Genomic DNA, 21,702 nt, shown 5'->3' with positions numbered 1-21,702 from the left:
AACAAGCTATGAAGGAAAAATACTGAGTTTTGGTGCAGGTACAGCCGACTAGCGCAAAAATATTATTGCGATATTGTCAACAATAATATTGTGATATATCACCCCAAAAAATATCCCAGGCCTCCCGGTTGGCGCAGTGGTTAAGGGTGCTGTACTGCAGCACTAGCTGTGCCATCAGAGACTCTGGGTTCGCACCCAGGCTCTGTTGTGACTGGGAGGTCCGTGGGGCAACACGCAATTGGCCTAGTGTCATCTGGGTTATGGAGTGCTTTGTCGGTAGGGATGTCCTTGTCTCATTGCGCACCAGTGACTCCTGTGGTGGGACGGGCGCAGTGCGCACTAACCAAGGTTGCCAGGTACACGGTGTTTCCTCTGGCACATTGGTGCGGCTGGCTTCCAGGTTGGATGTGTGCTGTGTTGGTTGGGTTGTGTATCGGAGGACTCAGGACTTTCAACCTTCGTCTCTCCCAAGTCTGTACAGGAGTTGTAATGATGAGACAAGATAATACAGCAAATGGGTACCACGAAATAGGGGTTAAAATTCAAAAAAATAATAATAATATGTTTTTTACCAGGCAAGTCAGTTAAGAACAAATTCTTATTTTCTTTGACAGCCTAGGAACTGTTCAGGGGCAGAATGACAGATTTGTACCTTGTCAGCTCAGGGATTTGAACTTGCAACCTTTCAGTTACTAGTCCAACGCTCTAACCACTAGGCTACCCTGCCACTTTTTAAGTGGGAGAACATGCACAATTGCTGGCTGACTAAATACTTTTTTGCCCCACTGTATTTAATGCAATCAGGATAGCTGCTGAGAGCATCCCAGAAGAGCCCTGTCAGAAACAACAGAATGATAGGGTGGAACTGTCACACATATATAAAGTGCATTCGGAAAGTATTCAGACCACTTCACTTTTTCCACATTTTGTTACGTTACAGCCTTATTCTAAAATTGACCAAATTGTTTTTTTCCCTCATTAATCTACACATAATACCACTAAAACAAGTTTTTAGAAATGTTTGCAAATTTTTAACAAATCTGAAACTTAAATATCACATTTACATAAGTAAGTATTCAGACCTTTTTTACTTTGTTGAAGCAACTTTGGCAGCGATTACAGCCTCGATTCTTCTTGGGTATGACGCTACAAGCTTGGCAGACCTGTATTTGGGGAGTTTCTTCCATTCTTCTCTGCAGATCCTCTCAAGCTCTGTCAGGTCGGATGGGGAGCGTCGCTGCACAGCTGTGTTTCCTGAGATGTATGATCAGGTTCAAGTCCGGGCTCTGGCTGGACCACACAAGGACATTCAGAGACTTGTCCCGAAGCAATTCCTGCGTTGTTTTGGCTGTGTGCTTAGGGTCATTGTCCTGTTGGAAGGTATATCCTGAGTCTCTAGTCTCCCAGCCGCTGAAAAACATCAGCATGATGCTGCCTACAGAATCACCCGACCTCAACCCAATTGAGATGGTTTGGGATGAGTTGGAACGCAGAGTGAAGGAAAAGCTGCCAACAAGTGCTCAGCATATGTGGGAACTTCTTCAAGGCTGTTGGAACAGCATTCCTTATGAAGCTGGTTGAGAGCATGCCAAGAGTGTGCAAAGCTGTCATCAAGGCAAAGGGTGGCTATTTTGAAGAATCTGAAATATAAAATATATATTGATTTGTTTAACACTTTTTTGGTTACTACGTGATTCCATATGTGTTATTTCATAGTTTTGATGTCTTCACTATTATTGTACAATGTAGAAAATAGTAAAACTAAAGAAAAACCCTTGAGTAGGGTGTGTCCAAACCTTTGACTGGTAGTCTATATCTACTAGACTAGATACAGGACAGACACTTCAAAACCTTATTCCTGGTGATGAATTGTTTGACTGTCTTTTTTTTGCCATTAATGAATGTGTTATTCAATGCACCCCCTTCCCCCTTCCCCCTGTCCCGTTCCCCATTAAGAGGGTACACACTGTCTTTGCACAGTGAGTGAGTCCATGCAACTTATTATGTAACTTGTTAAGCATATTTTTACTCCTGAAATTATGTAGGCTTGCCATAACAATGGGGTTGAATACTTATTGACATTTCAGCTTTTAATTTTGAATTCATTTCTAAACATTTTGAATAACAGTAATTCCACTTTGACATTATTGTGTGTAAACCAGTGACAAACAATTTATATTTAATAAATGTTAAATCCAGGCTGTAACACAACAAAATGTGGAAAAAGTCAAGGGGTGTGAATACTTGCTGAAGTTCCACTCTCTCCCAGGAATCACACACAAACACACACACACCATACATCTTGCATACACACGTCTCTCTCACACACAGACACACAGACACACATACTCGGGTATTTCCTCCAAGGGACAGCATCGCTATGGCAACGGGTACATTGCTCCTCTAATGATCTCGCCATGTGCTGTTGGCTACAGTATCAAACGGATAGACAGAAGGGGAGAAAACTATAGAAAATGTTGTCGTCCCCTCCCCCCAAAATAAAACAATAATATGGAAATAAACTCCATAAACATCAGCCTAAAATCAAATTAATGCAAAGTTACCAGATGCATATAAAAACATCAAAGACATTGTCCATTGTGACCAGAAAGCCTCTAGCGTATCAAACACAGACATATGTGGGGGGAACGCGCTTTATCCTCTAAAGAAGTAATGAAGAATTTCTTTGTCTTCCATTGATTGCAATGCAGGTCTAAGGTTATGGCTAAGGCAGATAATTGGTTTAGTTGACAGAGTGAGTGTTGTACTCTGGGTCCTAGTAATTATTGGCTCTCATTGTGTGTCTTGAGTCTTGTTAATAGACATAGTTAATAGACATGGCGACTGATTAATAATTTACACACCTTTCATTTGTACACAAATGAGTCAGAATGGTGATAGCGAATCGGTGGCTTTGCAGCGAATGAGCACATTTGATGCTCAGTAGTTAGTGTGCTAGATCAGTTAGATTATTTGTTCATTTCAAGTAGATTTAGATGCACTATTGTAAAGTGGCTGTTCCACTGGATGTCAGAAGGTGAATTCACCAATTTGTTAGTCGCTCTGGATAAGAGCGTCTGCTAAATGACTTAAATGTAAATGTAGAGTAAACATGATAATTGTCCGTTTTCAATGAGACCAGTAAAAGGCCATTGATAGAAAGGTGAAACCAATTTCCATAAAGTACTTTCTACGTCTACTTTTAAAACAAACTCTTGTCAATCACATGCCGTGAATACAGCCTTGTTGCTAAAATGTCACCATGTTATGAATAATTAACTGCCATGATGCTTTAGATTTGGATCACAAATTGTATGTCAAGCTAATTATACACCTTCCAGTCAAATTAAATGGCATTTAAATGTAGAACTCACCTTTGCCTCAATCCTTGCTTCCATCCAACACTCACGCATGCACGCACACACATGCACACACACACATGCACACACACACATGCACACACACACATGCACACCACCTTGAAAATAATACACTCATGATTTTCATACCTATTAACTGTCCACTGTGCTCTCTCGTCTCTCATCTCCTCCCTCTGTCAGAGGTGTCTGCAGTTTGACCCTGACTTCACGGTGTGGAGTGCCAAGCAGCAGGTCGTCTGTTCGCTGAGCGAGCCACTGTGGGACATCTACAACTATGGCCTCTTCCAGCCCGCCGGAGAGGGACGAGACGCCATGTTCCTGGAGGAAGAGCGCTGCCTCCGAGACTACCCACAGTCCTTTGAGAAAGGGGTGCCTTACCTGGAGGTATTTTGATGGGAGACACTGGATGTTAGAGTGTCATGCAATAATACACTACCGTTCCAAAGGTTGGGGCCACTTATAAATGTACTTGTTTTTGAAAGAAAAGCAACTTTTTTTGTCCATTAAAATAACATCAAATTGATCTGAAATACAGTGTAGACATTGTTAATGTTGTAAATTTTCTAATGATCAATTACCCTTTCAAAATAATAAACTTGGATTAGCTAACACAATGTACCATTGGAACACAGGAGTGATGGTTGCTGATAATGGGCCTCTACAGTATGTAAAGTTTAAGTTGGAAGTTTACATACACTTAGGTTGGAGTCATTAAAACTCATTTTTCAACCACTCCACAAATTTCTTGTTAACAAACTATAGTTTTGGCAAGTCGGTTAGGACATCTAATTTGTGCATTTGACACAAGTAATTTTTCCAACCATTGTTCACAGACAGATTTAAAACATGACTCAGTTATATCTGCTCTATCAGGAGGAATGGGCCAAAATTCCCCCAACTTATTGTGGGAAGCTTGTGGAAGGCTACCCAAAACGTTTGACCCAAGTGAAACAATTTAAAGGCAATGCTACCCAATGCTAATTGAGTGTATGTAAACTTCTGACCTACTGGGAACGTGATGAAAGAAATAAAAGCTGAAATTGAACTTTCACTGCGGAGCTTCACTTACTGTGAAACCAATACACAGTACAGTGATACCCATGCACTGGTATTATGATGCCCTCTGGTGGTATGTCTGTTGCGGGTGTTTATGACCTGGGTGGGGTTCCAAATATGTAAGAGGTTAGGGCTAGAGTTGGTTCCAGAAGGACTACAGTGTTTAGATTAGGCAAGGTTGAAGCCAGGGATATGAAAATAACGCGTTTTCATCCTTCAGATGGCTTTAAAGATTTGATTCTACTGCAAATATTTTCTGTTCCACAGTTTAGGTACAAGACCAGGGTATACAAACAAACAAACCTGGATGAAAAACTACTTACTAAACTGCACACCAAGGTACTTCCTATGTCCCTTGTTGTAGGTGAAAGATATTTGTACAGCTATGGAAATTAAAGTTTATGGCAGACCAATGTTTTTAATGTCCAGAGAACATCTTCCATTGCAGACGAGTCTGAAAAAGTTCATGGACTACATTGTGAGTGGATCATTAGATAAGATATCAAAGGTCCTGGACAAAGGTCTCGACCCAAACTATCATGACCCTGACAATGGAGGTGAGTTGACAACTAGCTTGATAGGGTTACCACTGCATGACTCTGACACTGTTTTCAGTCAAATGATCATTACCGATATTAACAACCCCCATAATCTCAAACTCTTTCCCTGCTCCCTCCCTCTCTTCTTGATCCTCCATTTCCCCCCTCCCTCCTTTCTCTCGCTCCCTCCTCTTCAGAGTCTCCCCTGTCTGTGGCGGTGCAATCTGGTATGACAGTGGAGGGGATCAGGACGCTCGTTCAAGGTGGGGCCCATGTCGACTTCAGAACCAGAGATGGACTGACAGCTGTACACAAGGCTGTCAAGGCACACAATCATGTTGCGCTGCTGGTAACTAGGACTCCACACACACACACACACAAACACACACACACACACACACAACACACACACACACACACACACACACACACATGGGTTAAATAAGCATGTATTTTCTCCATCCTTGCCATCCTTGCAGTTAACCCACTATTCCTAGGCCGTCATTGAAAATAAGAATTTGTTCTTAACTGACTTGCCTAGTTAAATAAAGGTTAAATAAATTTTAAAAAACACACACACGCATCATGGGTTTAATAAGCATGTATTTTCTCCATCCTTGCCAGGCTCTACTGTCCCTGGGAGCGTCTCCTGATTACAAAGACAGATGTTGCCTGACCCCGCTGTACCACTCAGTGCTGATAGGTGGCGACACCTCCTGCTGCGAGACCCTACTCTACTACAGGGCCAGACTGGGAGTGAGAGATGAAAACGGCTGGGAGGAGTCTCACCAGGTATCCGTCTGGCTGTCTAAAGCAGATCAATTTCCCTAAAAAAAAAAAAATAATCACCTCCATCCGTATGATCGTCACAAACAATGTCTCAGACAGCACTGGCCCTATTTTGACTAAAATTGGCTGAGGGACGTGTCTTGCCATAGAGATCTGATATCTACAAAACTCCACTGACTGGACCAAGGCGGTAGCTATAGTAATGAACTGAAATTTGTTTTGTCACACGCAATAACTGGATCTTTTTGTGGAAGGTGACATGTATACTGTTGTTTTTATGTCTATTCATATATTTTCTGCGTATTATCATACGTTGGTAATAGTACATTAGGTTTTTACTTTACTTTCAGTCTCCTGTCCACGTCTTAAACATTTCATCCCTCTTCTTCTACTCTCCATTCTCCTCCATTGAGAAACACTCTAACTTATCTCTTTCCATTCATTCCCTTTCCTCTGCTCTTCCTTTCTCTCCACAGCTCAGGGATGAAGAGGAATTTGGAATGCAAGAAATACACAAGGTACTCATCATGTAATCCATTAATACTTTGATTTAAGTCGTGAATTTGGGGGAAGAGTAACACTTAGGGTCATGACCTTACATAACCTTCCATGGTCTCAAAGTGGTTTTAAGAAAAAATATTATAGAAAGAAAGAAAGAAAGAAAGAAAGAAAGAAAGAAAGGGAGATTGGTCATTTCTTCCTGAAACAGTGATCCGTCCCAAGTGCCAAATCCGTACCTTCATCTCATGTAACTGTTGAGTCCAATGCGAATAGACATTAGATACCATCCCGTGCTGACATCTTCTATCTCTGCATCATTTCCTCACTTTTTCTGTGCTGTGCTGTTCACCAGTGTGGTGTCATGCTATTTTACTTTTGTTCATATTAGCTTGTGTAGTGTCCTGTGGTACTTCTTTAATTTGGTTTCTTGTGTTATTTCAAGTGCAAAAAAGAAAGAGGAAATCTTTAAGCAGAAGGGGAAGTCAAAAGCGTATTTATATCATTTTATTCATCAACTCTATATCTTTCTATTCTGTTTATATTTCACATTGTCACAAATGTTGCTACATACAGTATATTTCATTTATTTGAAATTGATTGTGATGTGATGATCCTTCTACAACCCCTGAGATTTTATATTGCTAATAATTGTCATATTTAGATACTTTCTTTATACACCCTCCCCCAAGGCCTGCCAGAATGGTTTTGCCCAGCACCTGGAGCACCTTCTGTTCTATGGGGCAGATACCACTTCTCAGAATGCCTCAGGGAACACTGCACTTCACATTTGTGCTCTGTATAATAAGGTAAGTACCATTTAAAATATGCAATAAAGAGTGTGTTTCCATTCAAAGTTGAACTTAAAGAAACTGGTATGTGAGTTCCAAAACTACTGTATGATATTTTAGTCCTGAATCAAGTTAAGGTCAAATGCAGCCATTTTTATCGAAATATCAAATAATTTCTGGATAACAATGAAGTACCTTTACAATTAAAATGGTTAAAAAAAATGAACAAATAGTTTTTTAGCAAAGACCAATTTCTCAAGCAAGTATGTTGCTAGGACTGTCTGGGAGTGGTTTGAGTGGGGAGGGGAAAACATATAGATTTGTTGTTATTGGTAGAGAGGCTTGTAAATCTCTTTCTTATTGGTCTAATTAAGTAATATAACAAAACTCCCTCTCACCAAAACAGGGTGAAATTTAAGGTGGCCTTTAAAAACATCTCTAAAACTAAAGGGCATTATCATAATTTTCACAATTTCACATAATTATTCCAACCTCAAAGTGTGGAAATAGAAATAAAACACAGGAAATTACATTTTTGACTGCACTGGGTCTTAAAACAGCGACTTTTTTCTGGCCTATTAGGAAAGCTGTGTTCGTGTTCTGCTCTACAGAGGTGCCAATAAGGAAATGAAGAACAAGCATGGACAAACCCCCTTTCAGGTATCAATAACAACTTCATGTTTTCAGTTTATATATATATATATATGCTGCTGACTACGCCAAATGTAATCAGGATTGCTATAGGTACTAGACGGTATTAGACCACCAGTTTTGATAGTCTTTAGCCGTACCCTCATCCTACTCCTCCTCTGTTCCTCGGATGATGTAGAGGTTAACCCAGGCCCTGTGTGTCCCCAGGCGCTCTCATTTGTTGACTTCTTTAAGCGTAAAAGCCTTGGTTTCATGCATGTTAACATCAAAAGCCTCCTCCCTAAGTTTGTTTTACTCACTGCTTTAGCACACTCCGCCAACCCTGATGTCCTTGCCGTGTCTGAATCCTGGTTTAGGAGGGCCACCAAATATTCTGAGATTTCCATCCCCAACTACAAAAATGTCCGTCAAGATAGAACTGCCAAAGGGGGAGGAGTTGCAATCTACTGCAGAGATAGCCTGCAAAGTTCTGTCATACCTTCCAGATCTATGCCCAAACATTTCGAGCTTCTAATTTTAAAAATGAATCTCTCCAGAATTAAGTCTCTCACTGTTGCCACCTGTTATAGACCCCCCTCGGCTAACAGCTGTGCCCTGGACACCATATGTGAATTGATTGCCCCCCATCTATCTTCAAAGTTCGTTCTGTTAGGTAACCTAAACTGGGATATGCTTAACACCCCGGCAGTCCTACAGTCTAAACTAGATGCCCTCAATCTCACACAATTTATCAAGGAACCCACCAGGTACAACCCTAAATCTGTGAACATGGGCGCCCTGATAGATATTATCCTGAACAACTTGCCCTCCAAATACACCTCTGCTCTTTCAATCAGGATCTCAGCGATCACTGCCTCATTGCCTGCATCCGCTATGGGTCCGTGGTCAAACAACCAAAACTCATCACTGTCAAACGCTCCCTAAAACACGTCTGCGACAAGCAAACCTTTCTTATCGACCTGGCCCGGGTATCCTGGAAGGATATTGACCTCATCCCATCAGTAGAGGATGCCTGGTCGTCCATTAAAAGTAATTTCCTCACCATCTTAAATAAGCATGCCCCTTTCAAAAAATGTAGAACTAAGAACAGATATATAGCCCTTGGTTCTCTCCACACCTGACTGCCCTCGACCAGCACAAAGAAATCCTGTGGAGGACTGCACTAGCATCGAATAGTCCCCGTGATATGCAACTTTCAAGGAAGGTCAGGACAGAACAGAAATTTGCATCCTGTAGCTCTAACTCCAAAAGGTTTTGGGACGCGGTAAAGTCCATGGAGAATAAGAGCATCTCCTCCCAGCTGCCCACTGCACTGAGGCTAGGAAACACTGTCACCACCAATAAATCCACGATAATTGAGAATTTCAATAAGCATTTCTCTACGGCTGGCCATGCTTTCCTGCTGGCTACCCCGACCCCGGCCTACCGCTCTGTACCCCCCGCAGCTAGTTGCCCAAGCCTCCCCAGCTTCTCCTTCACCCCAATCCAGATAGCAGATGTTCTGAAAGAGCTGCAAAACCTGGACCCATACAAATCAGCTGGGCTAGACAATCTGGACCATCTCTTTCTAAAATTTTCCGCCACCATTGTTGCAACCCCTATTACCAGTCTGTTCAACCTCTTTTCTTATCGTCTGAGATTCCTAAAGATTGGAAAGCTACCGCAGTTATCCCCCTCTTCGGAGGGGGTGACACTCTAGACCCAAACTATTACAGACCTATATCCATCCTGCCCTGCCTTTCTAAAGTCTTCGAAAGCCAAGTTAACAAACAGATCACTGACCATTTCGAATCCCACCGTACCTTCTCCGCTGTGCAATCCAGTTTCCGAGCTGTTCACGGGTGCACCTCAGCCACACTCAAGGTACTAAACGATATCATAACTGCCATCGCTAAAAGACAGTACTGTGCCGCCGTCTTCATCGACCTTGCCAAGGCTTTCGACCCTGTGAATCATCGTATTCTTATCGGCAGACTCAATAGCCTTGGTTTCTCAAATGACTGCCTCGCCTTGTTCACCAACTACTTCTCAGATAGAGTTCAATGTGTCAAATCGGAGGGCCTGTTATCCGGACCTCTGGCAGTCTCTATGGGGGTACCACAGGGTTCAATTCTCGGGCTTACTCTTTTCTCTCTATATATCAACGATGTCGCTCTTGCTGCAGGGGATTCCTTGATCCACCTCTGCGCAGACGACACCATTCTGTAAACACCTGGCCCTTCTTTAGACACTGTTTTAACGAACCTCCAAAGAAGCTTCAATGCCATACAACACTCCTTCCATGGCCTCCAACTGCTCTTAAATGCTAGTAAAACTAAATGCAAGCTTTTCAACTGATCGCTGCCCGCACCTCCCCGCCCGTCCAGCAATCACTACTCTGGACGGTTCTGACTTAGAATATGTGGACAACTACAAATTCCTAGGTGTCTGACTAGACTGTAAACTCTCCTTCCAGACTCATATTAAACATCTCCAGTCCAAAATTAAATCTAGAATCGGCTTCCTATTTCTCAAAAAAGCTTCCTTCACTCACGCTGCCAAACATACCCTCGTAAAACTGACACTTCTACCAATCCTCAATTTTTTTTTTTGTCATTTACAAAATAGCCTCCAACACTCTACTCAGCAAACTGAATGCAGTCTATCACAGTGCCATCTGTTTTGTCACCAAAGCCCAAAATACCACCCACCACTGTGAACTGTATGCTCTTGTCGGCTGGCCCTCGCTAGATATTTGTTGCCAGACCCACTGGCTCCAGGTCATCTATAAGTCTTTGCTAGGTAAAGCTCCGCCTTATCTCAGCTCACTGGTCACCATAGCACGCGCTCCAGCAGGTATATCTCACTGGTCATCCCCAAGCCAACACCTGCTTTGGCCGCCTTTCCTTCCAGTTCTCTGCAGCCAATGACTGGAAAGAATTGCAAAAATCACTGAAGTTGGAGACTGACTTTAAGCATCAGCTATCTGAGCAGCTTACCGATCGCTGCAGCTGTACGCAGCCCATCTGTAAATAGCCCATCTAACTATCTACCTCATCCCCATATTGTTTTAAAAAAACTTTTTTGTTCTTTTAAACACAAGTATTTCTACTTGCACATCATCATCTGTACATCTATCACTCCAGTGTTAATTTGCTCAATTGGAATTACTTTGCTACTATGGCCTATTTATTGCCTGACCTCCTTATGCCATGTGCACATACTGTATATAGACTTTTTCTATTGTATTATTGACTATATGTTTGTTTATTCCATGTGTAACTCTGTGTTGTTGTTTGTGTCGCACTGCTTTGCTTTACCTTGGCCAGGTCGCAGTTGTAAATGAGAACTTGTTCTCAACTGGCCTACCTGGTTAAATAAAGGTGAAATCAAAATAAATAAAATAAATAGGTAAATAAACTATTGAGTTAATAATCAGTTACTTGTTTTAAATGTATTATTTGCAAAGCATTTATCAAATTCTGTGTTTTTGTAGAATTGTTCCTGTACATGGAGCATGTATTGTGTTGCACAGTTGCATGTAATTGTGTGTCTACATGTGTTTGTATTTTAAAGGTAGCAGTAATGTCAGGCCATTTTGAAATCGGGGAAATCATCAAAAATCACAGAGATGCAGATGTAGGTAAGTTTTGTTCCTCCACTTGGGTTATCTTCAGATTCGGGAGTGATTGATAGTGTGTTTTGATGAATGAGTGTCTACTATATTTATTTTGTTCTGTCTGCTATAAAACACCTTTCAGTGCATCATTTGGTATGAATGTCCTGCTTCCTCAATCAACCTTTGACTCACAATATATGTTGTCTTTTGTCATCTTATTAAGTTGTTTTATCACACTGGTAGATAGTATTTGTTTGCGGTGCATTGGATCAGAATAGAGGTTAATCCCTAGACATTTTGCAAACTATTTTGTTTCTGAAAGCACGGTGTTGGTTCAGAGGTGGCCTAAACTTGTGGATACCATTTATGTGCTGTTTCAAAGGAATTTGCTAACTGGTGTTAGCTGAATGACTGGGAGTCTATGGTAACAGATGTTTGTTTTTTTAACTAGGCAAGTCAGTTAAGAACACATTTTTATTTACAATGACGTTCTACCAGGGAACAGTGGGTTAACTGCCTTGTTCAGAGGCAGAACGTCAGAACTTCATTTCTAACTTGTCAGCTCAGATTTGATCTAGCAGCCTTTCGGTTACTGACCCAACGCTCTAACCACTAGGCTACCTGCTGCCCCAACAGCTAGCTGTTACCATAGACTATAGACTTCCAGTTATTGTGCTAGTTAACTTTGGCCCGCAAAACTACCTCTAACTTCCTTCATACTGGATGCAGAGACATAAAAACGGTATCCATGAGTTCACCTGACTCTGGGGAAGTACATAAATGGCTTCATTGCCAAAATCCCAAAGTATCCCTTTTACCTCAAGTGATCCTTTTGATGATTGCTTGCCCAGTTTCAGGGTTGTGTGTGTGGGTGTTCAAGTCCATCCGTGTTGCTTATGTATTGTCTTTTCATCCGAATCACTTGAGTCTGGTTGGTAATCGTTCACACTCTCACAATATTCCCTCCCTCTTTCTCTCCCCCTCTTGCACTAACCTCACTGCTCTCCCACCTTCCTGTCACTCTCTTTTCTCAGTGCCCTTTCTGGAATTCCCAAAGTATGCTCCCAAAAGAGGAGAGAGTGCACGCGCAATCCCTCTCCTCATGGCTCACCCTCACCCCCACCCCCTCCTGCGTGCTAACAGTGATAACAGCATGACCCTGCCTGATACCATGGCCCTGCCCAACAAGGCTGCTAGATCCAATCCCATCCCTGGACAGGTACTGAGGGGCACAGTATGGAGATGCAGTGGGGAATTGTTTATTGGGGAGCTATGCTCTAAGATACTTTTAGTTAACGATTTGTGAGTTTGGGTTTGTGTAAGTGTCAACACAATTACATCATTCAGCCTATGTATTTATATAATCAGTGTGTGTGTGTTTGTGTAATTGTTTGTTCCCCTCTCACCCTAGGGTCGCAGGGCCTCTGTAGGTGTGAGGAGCTCCAGCAGTCCCAGGGCCCGTACCCGCTCCCCATCACGAGGAAGAGGAGGAGGAGGAGGACAGAGTGACACAGAGGAGAGGCATCACAGCAAACCACAGCGCGGCAGACAGGGGTGAGGACATAGTGGAGGGAGTGACCGTACATACAGTTGAAGTTGTTTTTCAACCACTCCACAAATTTCTTGGTGACAAACTATAGTTTTGGCAAGTCGGTTAGGACATCTACTTTGTGCATCGCACAAGTAATTTCCAACAATTGTTTACAGACAGATTATTTCACTTATAATTCACTGTATCACAATTCCAGTGGGTCATAAGTTTACATACAGTAAGTTGACTCTGCTTTGAACAGCTTGGAAAATTCCAGATAATTATGTCATGACTTTAGAAGCTTCTGATAGGCTAATTGACATCATTTGTCTCAATTGGAGGTTTACCTGTGGATGTGTTTCAAGGCCTACATTCAAACTTAGTGCCTCTTTGCTTGACATCATGGGAAAATCAAACGAAATCAGCCAAGACCTCAGAAAAAAAACATCCTTGGGAGCAATTTCCAAATGCCTGAAGGTACCACGGTCATCTGTTCAAACAATAGTACGCAAGTATAAACACCATGGGACCACGCAGCCATCATACCGCTCAGGAAGGAGACGCGTTCTGTCTCCTAGAGATTAATGTACTTTGGTGCGAAAAGTGCAAATCAATCCCAGAACAACAGCAAAGGACCTTGTGAAGATGCTGGAGGAAACGGGTACAAGAGTATCTATATCCACGTAAGATGAATCCTATATCGACATAACCTGAAAGGCCGGTCAGCAAGGAAGAAGCCACTGCTCCAAAACCTCCATAAAAGAGCCAGACTATGGTTTGCAACAGCACATGGGGACAAAGATCATACTTTTTGGAGAAATGCCCTCTGGTCTGATGAAACAAAAATAGAACTGTTTGGCCATAATGACCATCGTTATGTTTGGAGGCAAAAGGGGGAGGCTTGTAAGCCGAAGAACACCATCCCGACCTTTAAGCACATGGGTGGCAGTATCATGTTGTGGAGGTGCTTTGCTGCAGGAGGGACTGGTGCACTTCACAAAATACATGCCATTATGAGGAATTAAAATTATGTGAATATATTGAAGCAACATCTCAAGACATCAGTCAGGAAGTTAAAGCTTGGTCACAAATGGGTCTTCCAAATGGACAATGACCCCAAGCATACTTCCAAAGTTGTGGCAAAATGGCTTAAGGACAACAAGGTCAAGGTATTGGAGTGGCCTTCACAAAGCCCTGACCTCAATCCTATAGAACATTTGTGGGCAGAACTGAAAAAAACATGTGCGAGCAAGTAGGCCTACAAACCTGACTCAGTTCCATCAGCTCTGTCAGGAGGAATGGACCAAATTCACCCAACTTATTGTGGGAAGCTTGTGGAAGGCTACCCGAAACGTTTGACCCAAGTCAAACAATTTAAAGGCAATGCTACCAAATACTAATTGAGTGTAAGTAAACTTCTGACCCACTGGGAATGTGACGAAAGAAATAAAAGCTGAAATAAATAATTCTCTCTACTATTATTCTTGAAATAAAGTGATGATAAAATAACTGACCTAAGACAGGCAATCTTTATTAGGATTACATGTCAGGAATTGTGAAAAACTGAGTTTAAATGCATTTGGCTAAGGTGCATATAAACTTCCGACTTCAACTGTATGTAACTCAATTTATAAAATAATGTGAAAATGCAAAATATTGTGTTTTTACATCCTCGGTTGTCTTACCAACTTTGAAGCTTCAAAACGTTTTATTCTAATAGTGTAAACCACTGGCATGACTCCTAAGTCATTTAAATTCCCTCTCAGCTATTGGTGTCACCAGGTGTTGTTCCGCTACACACTAACACAAATTCTTACTCTGTCCCGCTCTGTCTTTTGTCTTGCAGTGCGACCTCAACAACGGGTGGTGGTGGGGGGTCAGCTGGGGGTCAGATGAGGCGTATGTACAGTGCGGTTCCAGGGCGAGTGTACGTGGCTACGAGGGCTTACACTGCCCACGGAGACAAAGAGCTTAGCATCAGCAAAGGAGACAAAGTCAAAGGTAAGTGAGATTCAGAGAGGAGTGGGTTTTTTGGAATGCATTGTGTTGATTGTAAAGTTTTGATTCACCACTCTTCTCTTTTCTCCCTCTCCCCTCAGTGTTGAGTGTGGGAGAGGGGGGGTTTTGGGAGGGCACAGTGAAGGGTCGTACAGGCTGGTTCCCCTCAGACTATGTGGAGGAGGTGGGTCCTCCCATTAAGGACAATCGATCAGGTGAGACAACATTACCAACCTCATAGAAACCAAATAATGTATGTGTTCAGACCAAGTCACTATCTCCACTCGCATTACATCAGCTCAGACAAACAACAACCAAAATCCATCTACAGATGCTAGGCCCGCATTTACTGAATGACTCCTTTTACCATCATTCAGTTCCCAGCGTTCTTATTGACTGCAGGACATCCTCACAATGTTTACAAGCAGTAGGCCATGTATCACACCCACCCAGTAACAGTAATGACACCACCACAAACAACTTGATCATAGTGTGTTTCAGAGATGTACTGGAATACAAAGTATACAAAGACACACGGAATAAACCAATAGGGGAACACAAAGACACACAAAACACACATCAATAGAATTGTGACACATGAACTCTTTGTGTTCCAGAGACACGCAGTGAGAAAGCCAAGAGGAAGCTGTTTCGTAATGTTACCGTGGGAGCATATGATGGTGTGGATGGCCCCAGGTAAGACTGGAATTGATAAAAGCTTGTCATGTGTTGCTCCTCAAAGACTAGATGTAGGGATGAATGACCTCATTTTGACCCCTGAGAAACATGGTCACCATGGTCACCAAGTTACAGTTCTTTCAGAATGTATTCATACCCCTTAACTTACTTCACATTTTGTTGTGTTACAGCCTAAATTCAAAATGGATAAAAACAATTATATATCTCATCCATCTAAATATGACATACATTATGACAAAGTGAAAACATGTTTTTCGACATTTTTGCTAATTTATTGAAATTGAAATTAAATACAGAAATATCTCCTTAACTTATTCACACCCCTGAGTCGATACATGTTAGAATCACCTTTGGCAGTGATTACAGCTGTAAAATTCTTCAAGCTCTATCAAGTTGGTTGTTGATCATTTCTACACAGCCATTTTCAAGTCTTGCCATAGATTTTCAAGCCGATTTAAAGTCAAAGGTGTAACTAGGCCACTCAGGAACATTCAATGTTGTCTTGGTAAGCAACTCAGTGTATATGTGGCAACCTTGTATTTTAGATTATTGTCCTGCCGAAAGGTACATTTGTCTCCCAGTGTCTGAATGTAAGCAGAATGAACCAGGTTTTCCTCTAGGATTTTGCCTGCACTTAGCTCTATTCCATTTATTTTTAACTCCAAAAAACTCCATAGTCCTTGCCGATGACAAGCATACACATAACATGATGCAGCCACCACCATGCTTGAAAATATGAAGAGTGGTACTCAGTGATGTGTTGTGTTGGATTTGCCCCAAACATAACGCTTTATATTCAGGACATAAAGTTAATTTCTTTGCCACATTTTTTGCAGTTTTACTTTAGTGCCTTATTGCAAACAGGATTCATGTTTTGGAATCGTTTTATTCTGTACAGTCGTACATCTTTTCACTCTGTCATTTAGGTCAAAGATGATGTAGTCACTCAAAAATCATGTTAAACTCTATTATTGCACACACAGTGAGTCTATGCAACTTATTATGTGACTTGTTAAACAAATTGTTACTCCTGAATGTATTTAGGCTTGCCATAACAAAGGAGTTGAATACTTATTGACTCAAGACATTTCAGCTTTATATTTTTTATACCACATTTCTAGAAACATAATTCCACATTGACTTTATTGGGTATTGTGTGTAGGTCAATGGTTAAGATGGCGCTATGATTCTCTTCACAATGGCTGCTTGTTTTGTCACATAATCTGAAATTAGACGAACTATTACAATTTTAGAAACCAGGAAATGGAGGAGCGATTTCTGCATATTGCACCTTTAAATTCAGACTGCAACTCATCAGAATTTGGAGAAAGTTAATGGGTGTGAATACTTTCTGAAGGCAGGAGTAGAGACGTAGTGAAGAAACAGAAGCCTAGGGGCTAGGGGAAATCACTAGCTAACTATGCTAACATTGAATGCCCAGCACTAATCGTGCTCTGTAGCCCATTTAATTCTGAGTAGAAAACATACAGTAATATTAGTCATGATTTACTTAGTAAACCCATGCTAATGTTTTAGCGCTGTCTTGCCCTAAGCGGTTTCCGCTAGATGGGCCAGCTGCAAAGTCAAAATTGGCTATTTCGTAAAAATTCATAAAAACAAAAATGTGCTTTTTGTCATTTAAGGTTTAGGCATTATGGTTAGCGGTGTGGTTAAGGTTAGGGTTAGGTTTAAGACTTTGTGGATGTGCCAGCGAGTGACCACTCTGCAGAGCTACCTCCAATACCTGAGTCATTTCAATAAATGCCAACCTGTGGTTTTATGTGTGTCTTGTGTCTGTTGACAGCTAATTTGTTTGTGTTTCTGAGGCGTGTGTTTCTGGGTTGAGAATTGGAGTGAGTGAGTGAGTGAGTGTGTGTGTGTGTGTGTGTGTGTGTGTGTGTGTGTGTGTGTGTGTGTGTGTGTGTGTGTGTGTGTGTGTGTGTGTGTGTGTGTGTGTGTGTGTGTGTGTGTGTGTGTGTGTGTGTGTGTGTGTGTGTGTGTGTGCGCGTGTGTGTGCGTGTATCAGCTGTATTTAGACCATGCTAGTGCTAAAGCCACTGAACTAGACACGTCGGGTCAATTCCATTTCTTCAAATCAAATTTTATTTGTCGCATACACATATATAGCAGATGTTATTGCGGTGTAGCGAAATGCTTGTGTGCCTAGCTCCAACAGTGCAGTAATATGTACATCTAGCACAGTGTTTCCCAACTCCAGTCCTCGAGTACCCCTAACAGCACACATTTTTGTTGTATCCTCAGAGAAGCACACCTGATTCATTTCCTTAGCTCTCCCTCGGCTCTTCCTTGGCTCTTCCTTGGCTCTTCCTTGGCTCTCCCTCAGCTCTTCCTTGGCTCGCCCTCGACTCCTCCTTGGCTCTCCATTGACGCTTCCTTGGCTCGCCCTCGACCCTTCCTTGGCTCTCCCTCGGCCCTTCCTTGGCTCGCCCTCGACTCCTCCTTGGCTCTCCCTCGACTCTTCCTTGGCTCTCCCTTGGCTCTTCCTTGGCTCTCCCTCAACTCTTCCTTGGCTCTCCCTCGGCCCTTCCTTGGCTCGCCCTCGACTCTTCCTTGGCTCTCCCTCAACTCTTCCTTGACTCTCCCTCGACTCTTCCTTGGCTCTCCCTCGACTCTTCCTTGGCTCTCCCTCGACTCTTCCTTGGCTCTCCCTCGACTTTTCCTTGGCTCTCCCTCGACTTTTCCTTGGCTCTCCCTCGACCCTTCCTTGGCTCGCCGTCGACTCTTCCTTGGCTCTCCTCGGCTCTTCCTTGGCTCGCCCTCAACTCTTCCTTGGCTCTCACTCGGCTCTTCCTTGGATCTCACTCGGCTTTTCCTTGGCTCTCCCTCGGCTCTTCCTTGGCTCTCCCTCGGCTCTTCCTTGGCTCGCTCTCAACTCTTTCTTGGCTCTCTCTCGGCTCTTCCTTGGCTCTCCCTCGACGCTTCCTTGGCTCTCCCTCGACGCTTCCTTGGCTCTCCCTCAACTCTTCCTTGGCTCTCACTCGGCTCTTCCTTGGCTCTCCCTCGGCTCTTCCTTGGCTCTCACTCGGCTCTTCCTTGGCTCTCCCTCGGCTCTTCCTTGGCTCTCCCTCGGCTCTTCCTCGGCTCTCCCTCGGCTCTTCCTTGGCTCGCTCTCAACTCCTTCTTGGCTCTCTCTCGGCTCTTCCTTGGCTCTCCCTCGACGCTTCCTTGGCTCTCCCTCAACTCTTCCTTGGCTCTCACTCGGCTCTTCCTTGGCTCTCCCTCGGCTCTTCCTTGGCTCTCCCTCGGATCTTCCTTGGCTCTCCCTCGGCCCTTCCTTGGCTCGCTCTCGACTCTTCCTTGGCTCTCCCTCGGCTCTTCCTTGGCTCTCCCTCGACTCTTCCTTGGCTCGCCCTCGACCCTTCCTTGGCTCTCACTCGGCTCTTCCTTGGCTCTCCCTCGGCTCTTCCTTGGCTCTCCCTCGGCTCTTCCTTGGCTCTCCCTCGGCTCTTCCTTGGCTCGCCCTCGACTCCTCCTTGGCTCTCCCTCTACTCTTCCTTGGCTCGCCCTCGACCCTTCCTCGGCTCTCCCTCGACTCTTCCTCGGCTCGCCCTCGACTCCTCCTTGGCTCTCCCTCGACTCTTCCTTGGCTCTCCCTCGGCTCTTCCTTGGCTCTCCCTCGGCTTTTCCTTGGCTTTCACTCGGCTCTTCCTTGGCTCTCCCTCGGCCCTTCCTTGGCTCGCCCTCGACTCTTCCTTGGCTCTCACTCGGCTCTTCCTTGGCTCTCACTCGGCTCGTCCTTGGCTCTCCCTCGGCCCTTCCTTGGCTCTCCCTCGGCTCTTCCTTGGCTGTCCCTCGACTCTTCCTTGGCTCTCCCTCGGCTCTTCCTTGGCTGTCCCTCGACTCTTCCTTGGCTTTCACTCGGCCCTTCCTTGGCTCTCCCTCGGCTCGTCCTTGGCTCGCCCTCGGCTCTTCCTTGGCTCGCCCTCGACTCTTCCTTGGCTCTCCCTCGACTCTGCCTTGGCTCTCCCTTGACTCATCCTTGGCTCTCCCTCGACTCTTCCTTGGCTCTCCCTCGACCCTTCCTTGGCCCTTCTTTGACACTTCCTTGATCATCTTTGCCAAGAGGAGCCCAACTTGTGTTGTCCTCGCTCACATGACTCATCGCCCCACCGAATTTGCCCTTCCAGTCCCCTGTCTATTTTTCCTGTTAAAAATAATGGCAAAATGTGGACAATGGTTTCCCTTCTCCCCCATAGACGGGTTCGTTGTTTAGCAACAAATGAGGTTGGCTTAGACTGTTAACAATATGTAAACTAAATTTAGTCTCCAAATGGCCTTTAAAACTTGAATACATTTGCACAATGAGCACTTGTTGTCTCTCAAATACATTGATACAGTTATTGGTTAGTTAACTAGCAAATGTTTGCCGTATTAGCATAGACATGACATCAGTCAAAACACCTCAAAACAAGATACAACGAGCTGAAAAGAACCAACTACGATTCCCCAAAAGGCAGCTTGTTGCTAGCAATTTGACCGTTCACAATTGTAACAATGCACGCCTTCTGGCCACATTGATGCGCACGCATCATTTTCGTGACGTTGTCAGCCAACCCTTCTATTGCATCTGTCTAATCCGCTAGCGTCAATCTGCAGCCCAGACCTAGGAAGCTGCAGTTGTGCGGTGCATCATGAGGGCTAACAGTGCTCTGTGTGTATGTGTGTTTGTCTGTGTGTTTCTACGCGTGTGAGCGTGCGGCACAACGTCCCGATGATGAGTCATGGGGATTTGGAGGTGATGAGCGTTCGTTTCGGTCCATCGGCAAGTGTGAGGAGGGACTCCATGCCCCCCGGCGTTTTGGATTGACAGTGTGTAGCTGACATTAGCCGTACGCTAAGAAGCTCTCATTATCAGTCACAAAGTCAATCAGCTTAATAAAGGTTCACTGGTATTTGGCAATGTGAACAATGGCCAGTGACTCAGACGGTGAATGACGTCTGTGTGAAGAGGGAGACGGAGAGTGCATGGAGGATGTGTGCAGTACAGTGGTAGTGATTATGTGGCCTATTGTAATACAGTGGCGTTTTGAGACGGATCCAGCTGCATATGTATGGCCGCTGCTGCCCACTGCATTTTCTGTGCTTGGGATAATGTCAATGAGAATTTTGAGTGGGTTTGGTTTGAACGTGAATGGTGTGAGTGCTGTTCTGTTCATGGGGTAGTGTGTATTTTGGAAATCTCTCTGGAGTGGAAATCAGCTGTTTGCGAATCTGCCAGAAGCAAGTCAGTGGACGTTCAAATAAACACACCATCCCTGCTTCCTGTTACCCCGTCTCCCCTCACATTATATCCACCCCCCACTTCCCCCAACCGCAAAATTACCTCTTTTCTCTCTCTTCCATGCTAAACCACCACTCTCAAATCCACCGTTCACTCCCTCCACTCTCTTGCGCTCTCTCTCCCTGTCGCGGAGAACCATCTCTGTCGCTCTCCCTTTCACTCTCCCTCCCTCTTTCCCACCCTCTCTCTCTCTCTCTCTCCCCCTCTTTCGCTCTGTCTCAAGCAGGCAGGGTGTAGACATGCTAGGCCAGCGCTCAGTCGCTCTCTCTCTCTCTCCTCTCTCCTCCTCTCCTCCACTCTCGCGGCTCTCTCTGGCTGTGCTCTCGCTGGAGTACCGGGAGGCGGAGGGAGAGGAGGGGGTGGAGGAGAGAAGGGGGGGTGGCAATGGGGGGATGCAGAGAGAGAGATCTGTCTCGCTCTCTCTCCCTCTCTTCTTCGTGGCCGTCACTGGGCCCCAGAAACAGAAGCGTGTGGTTCATTTACAGGTAGAGGCTGTTTCCTCATTCATTGCCTGGCTATGGATGTGAGGAGAGGACAATGGAGAGAGGGGAGAGGTAGATGCAACAGAAAGGCCGTGGATGTGAAAGGCTATGTATTGAATTTGTGCATGTGTGTCTGTGTACATATGTGCGTGTGTGTGTGTGTGTGTGTTGAATCATCTTTTTCCTGTGTGTGCGAACGTTTGTGTGTGATGGAAGTGGCTATTGAATGTACCGTAGGCTCTGACTGCAGCGTGTTTATCTCTGTTTCTCCTCTTGTGTATTTCTGAATGTGATCTGAGAGCATTTTGTAAATGCATTTCTAGTAATGTCAGCCGGTGTGTGTTTCGTTCATTTTGTCTCACCGTTTCAAATGATTTATTTCTCTCAT

General features: G+C 44.0%; 1 protein-coding gene across 1 annotated transcript in view; it reads left to right on the top strand.

Annotated features, from left to right (window-relative positions):
* LOC135504942 (SH3 and multiple ankyrin repeat domains protein 2-like) overlaps positions 1–21,702 on the top strand; it is a 59,137-nt gene that overhangs the window by 24,667 nt on the left and 12,768 nt on the right. The window contains 14 exon segments of the mRNA XM_064923891.1: positions 3,561–3,764; positions 4,704–4,775; positions 4,885–4,993; positions 5,173–5,324; positions 5,600–5,767; positions 6,241–6,282; positions 6,955–7,071; positions 7,636–7,713; positions 11,260–11,326; positions 12,337–12,521; positions 12,714–12,856; positions 14,680–14,834; positions 14,933–15,046; positions 15,449–15,527. Coding sequence (XP_064779963.1) covers positions 3,561–3,764; positions 4,704–4,775; positions 4,885–4,993; positions 5,173–5,324; positions 5,600–5,767; positions 6,241–6,282; positions 6,955–7,071; positions 7,636–7,713; positions 11,260–11,326; positions 12,337–12,521; positions 12,714–12,856; positions 14,680–14,834; positions 14,933–15,046; positions 15,449–15,527 — 1,685 coding nt within the window.

This window comes from Oncorhynchus masou, chromosome 18, assembly GCF_036934945.1.
Source record: "Oncorhynchus masou masou isolate Uvic2021 chromosome 18, UVic_Omas_1.1, whole genome shotgun sequence".
Lineage (NCBI taxonomy): Eukaryota > Metazoa > Chordata > Actinopteri > Salmoniformes > Salmonidae > Oncorhynchus > Oncorhynchus masou.
This window is presented reverse-complemented; position numbering and strand designations above follow the sequence as displayed.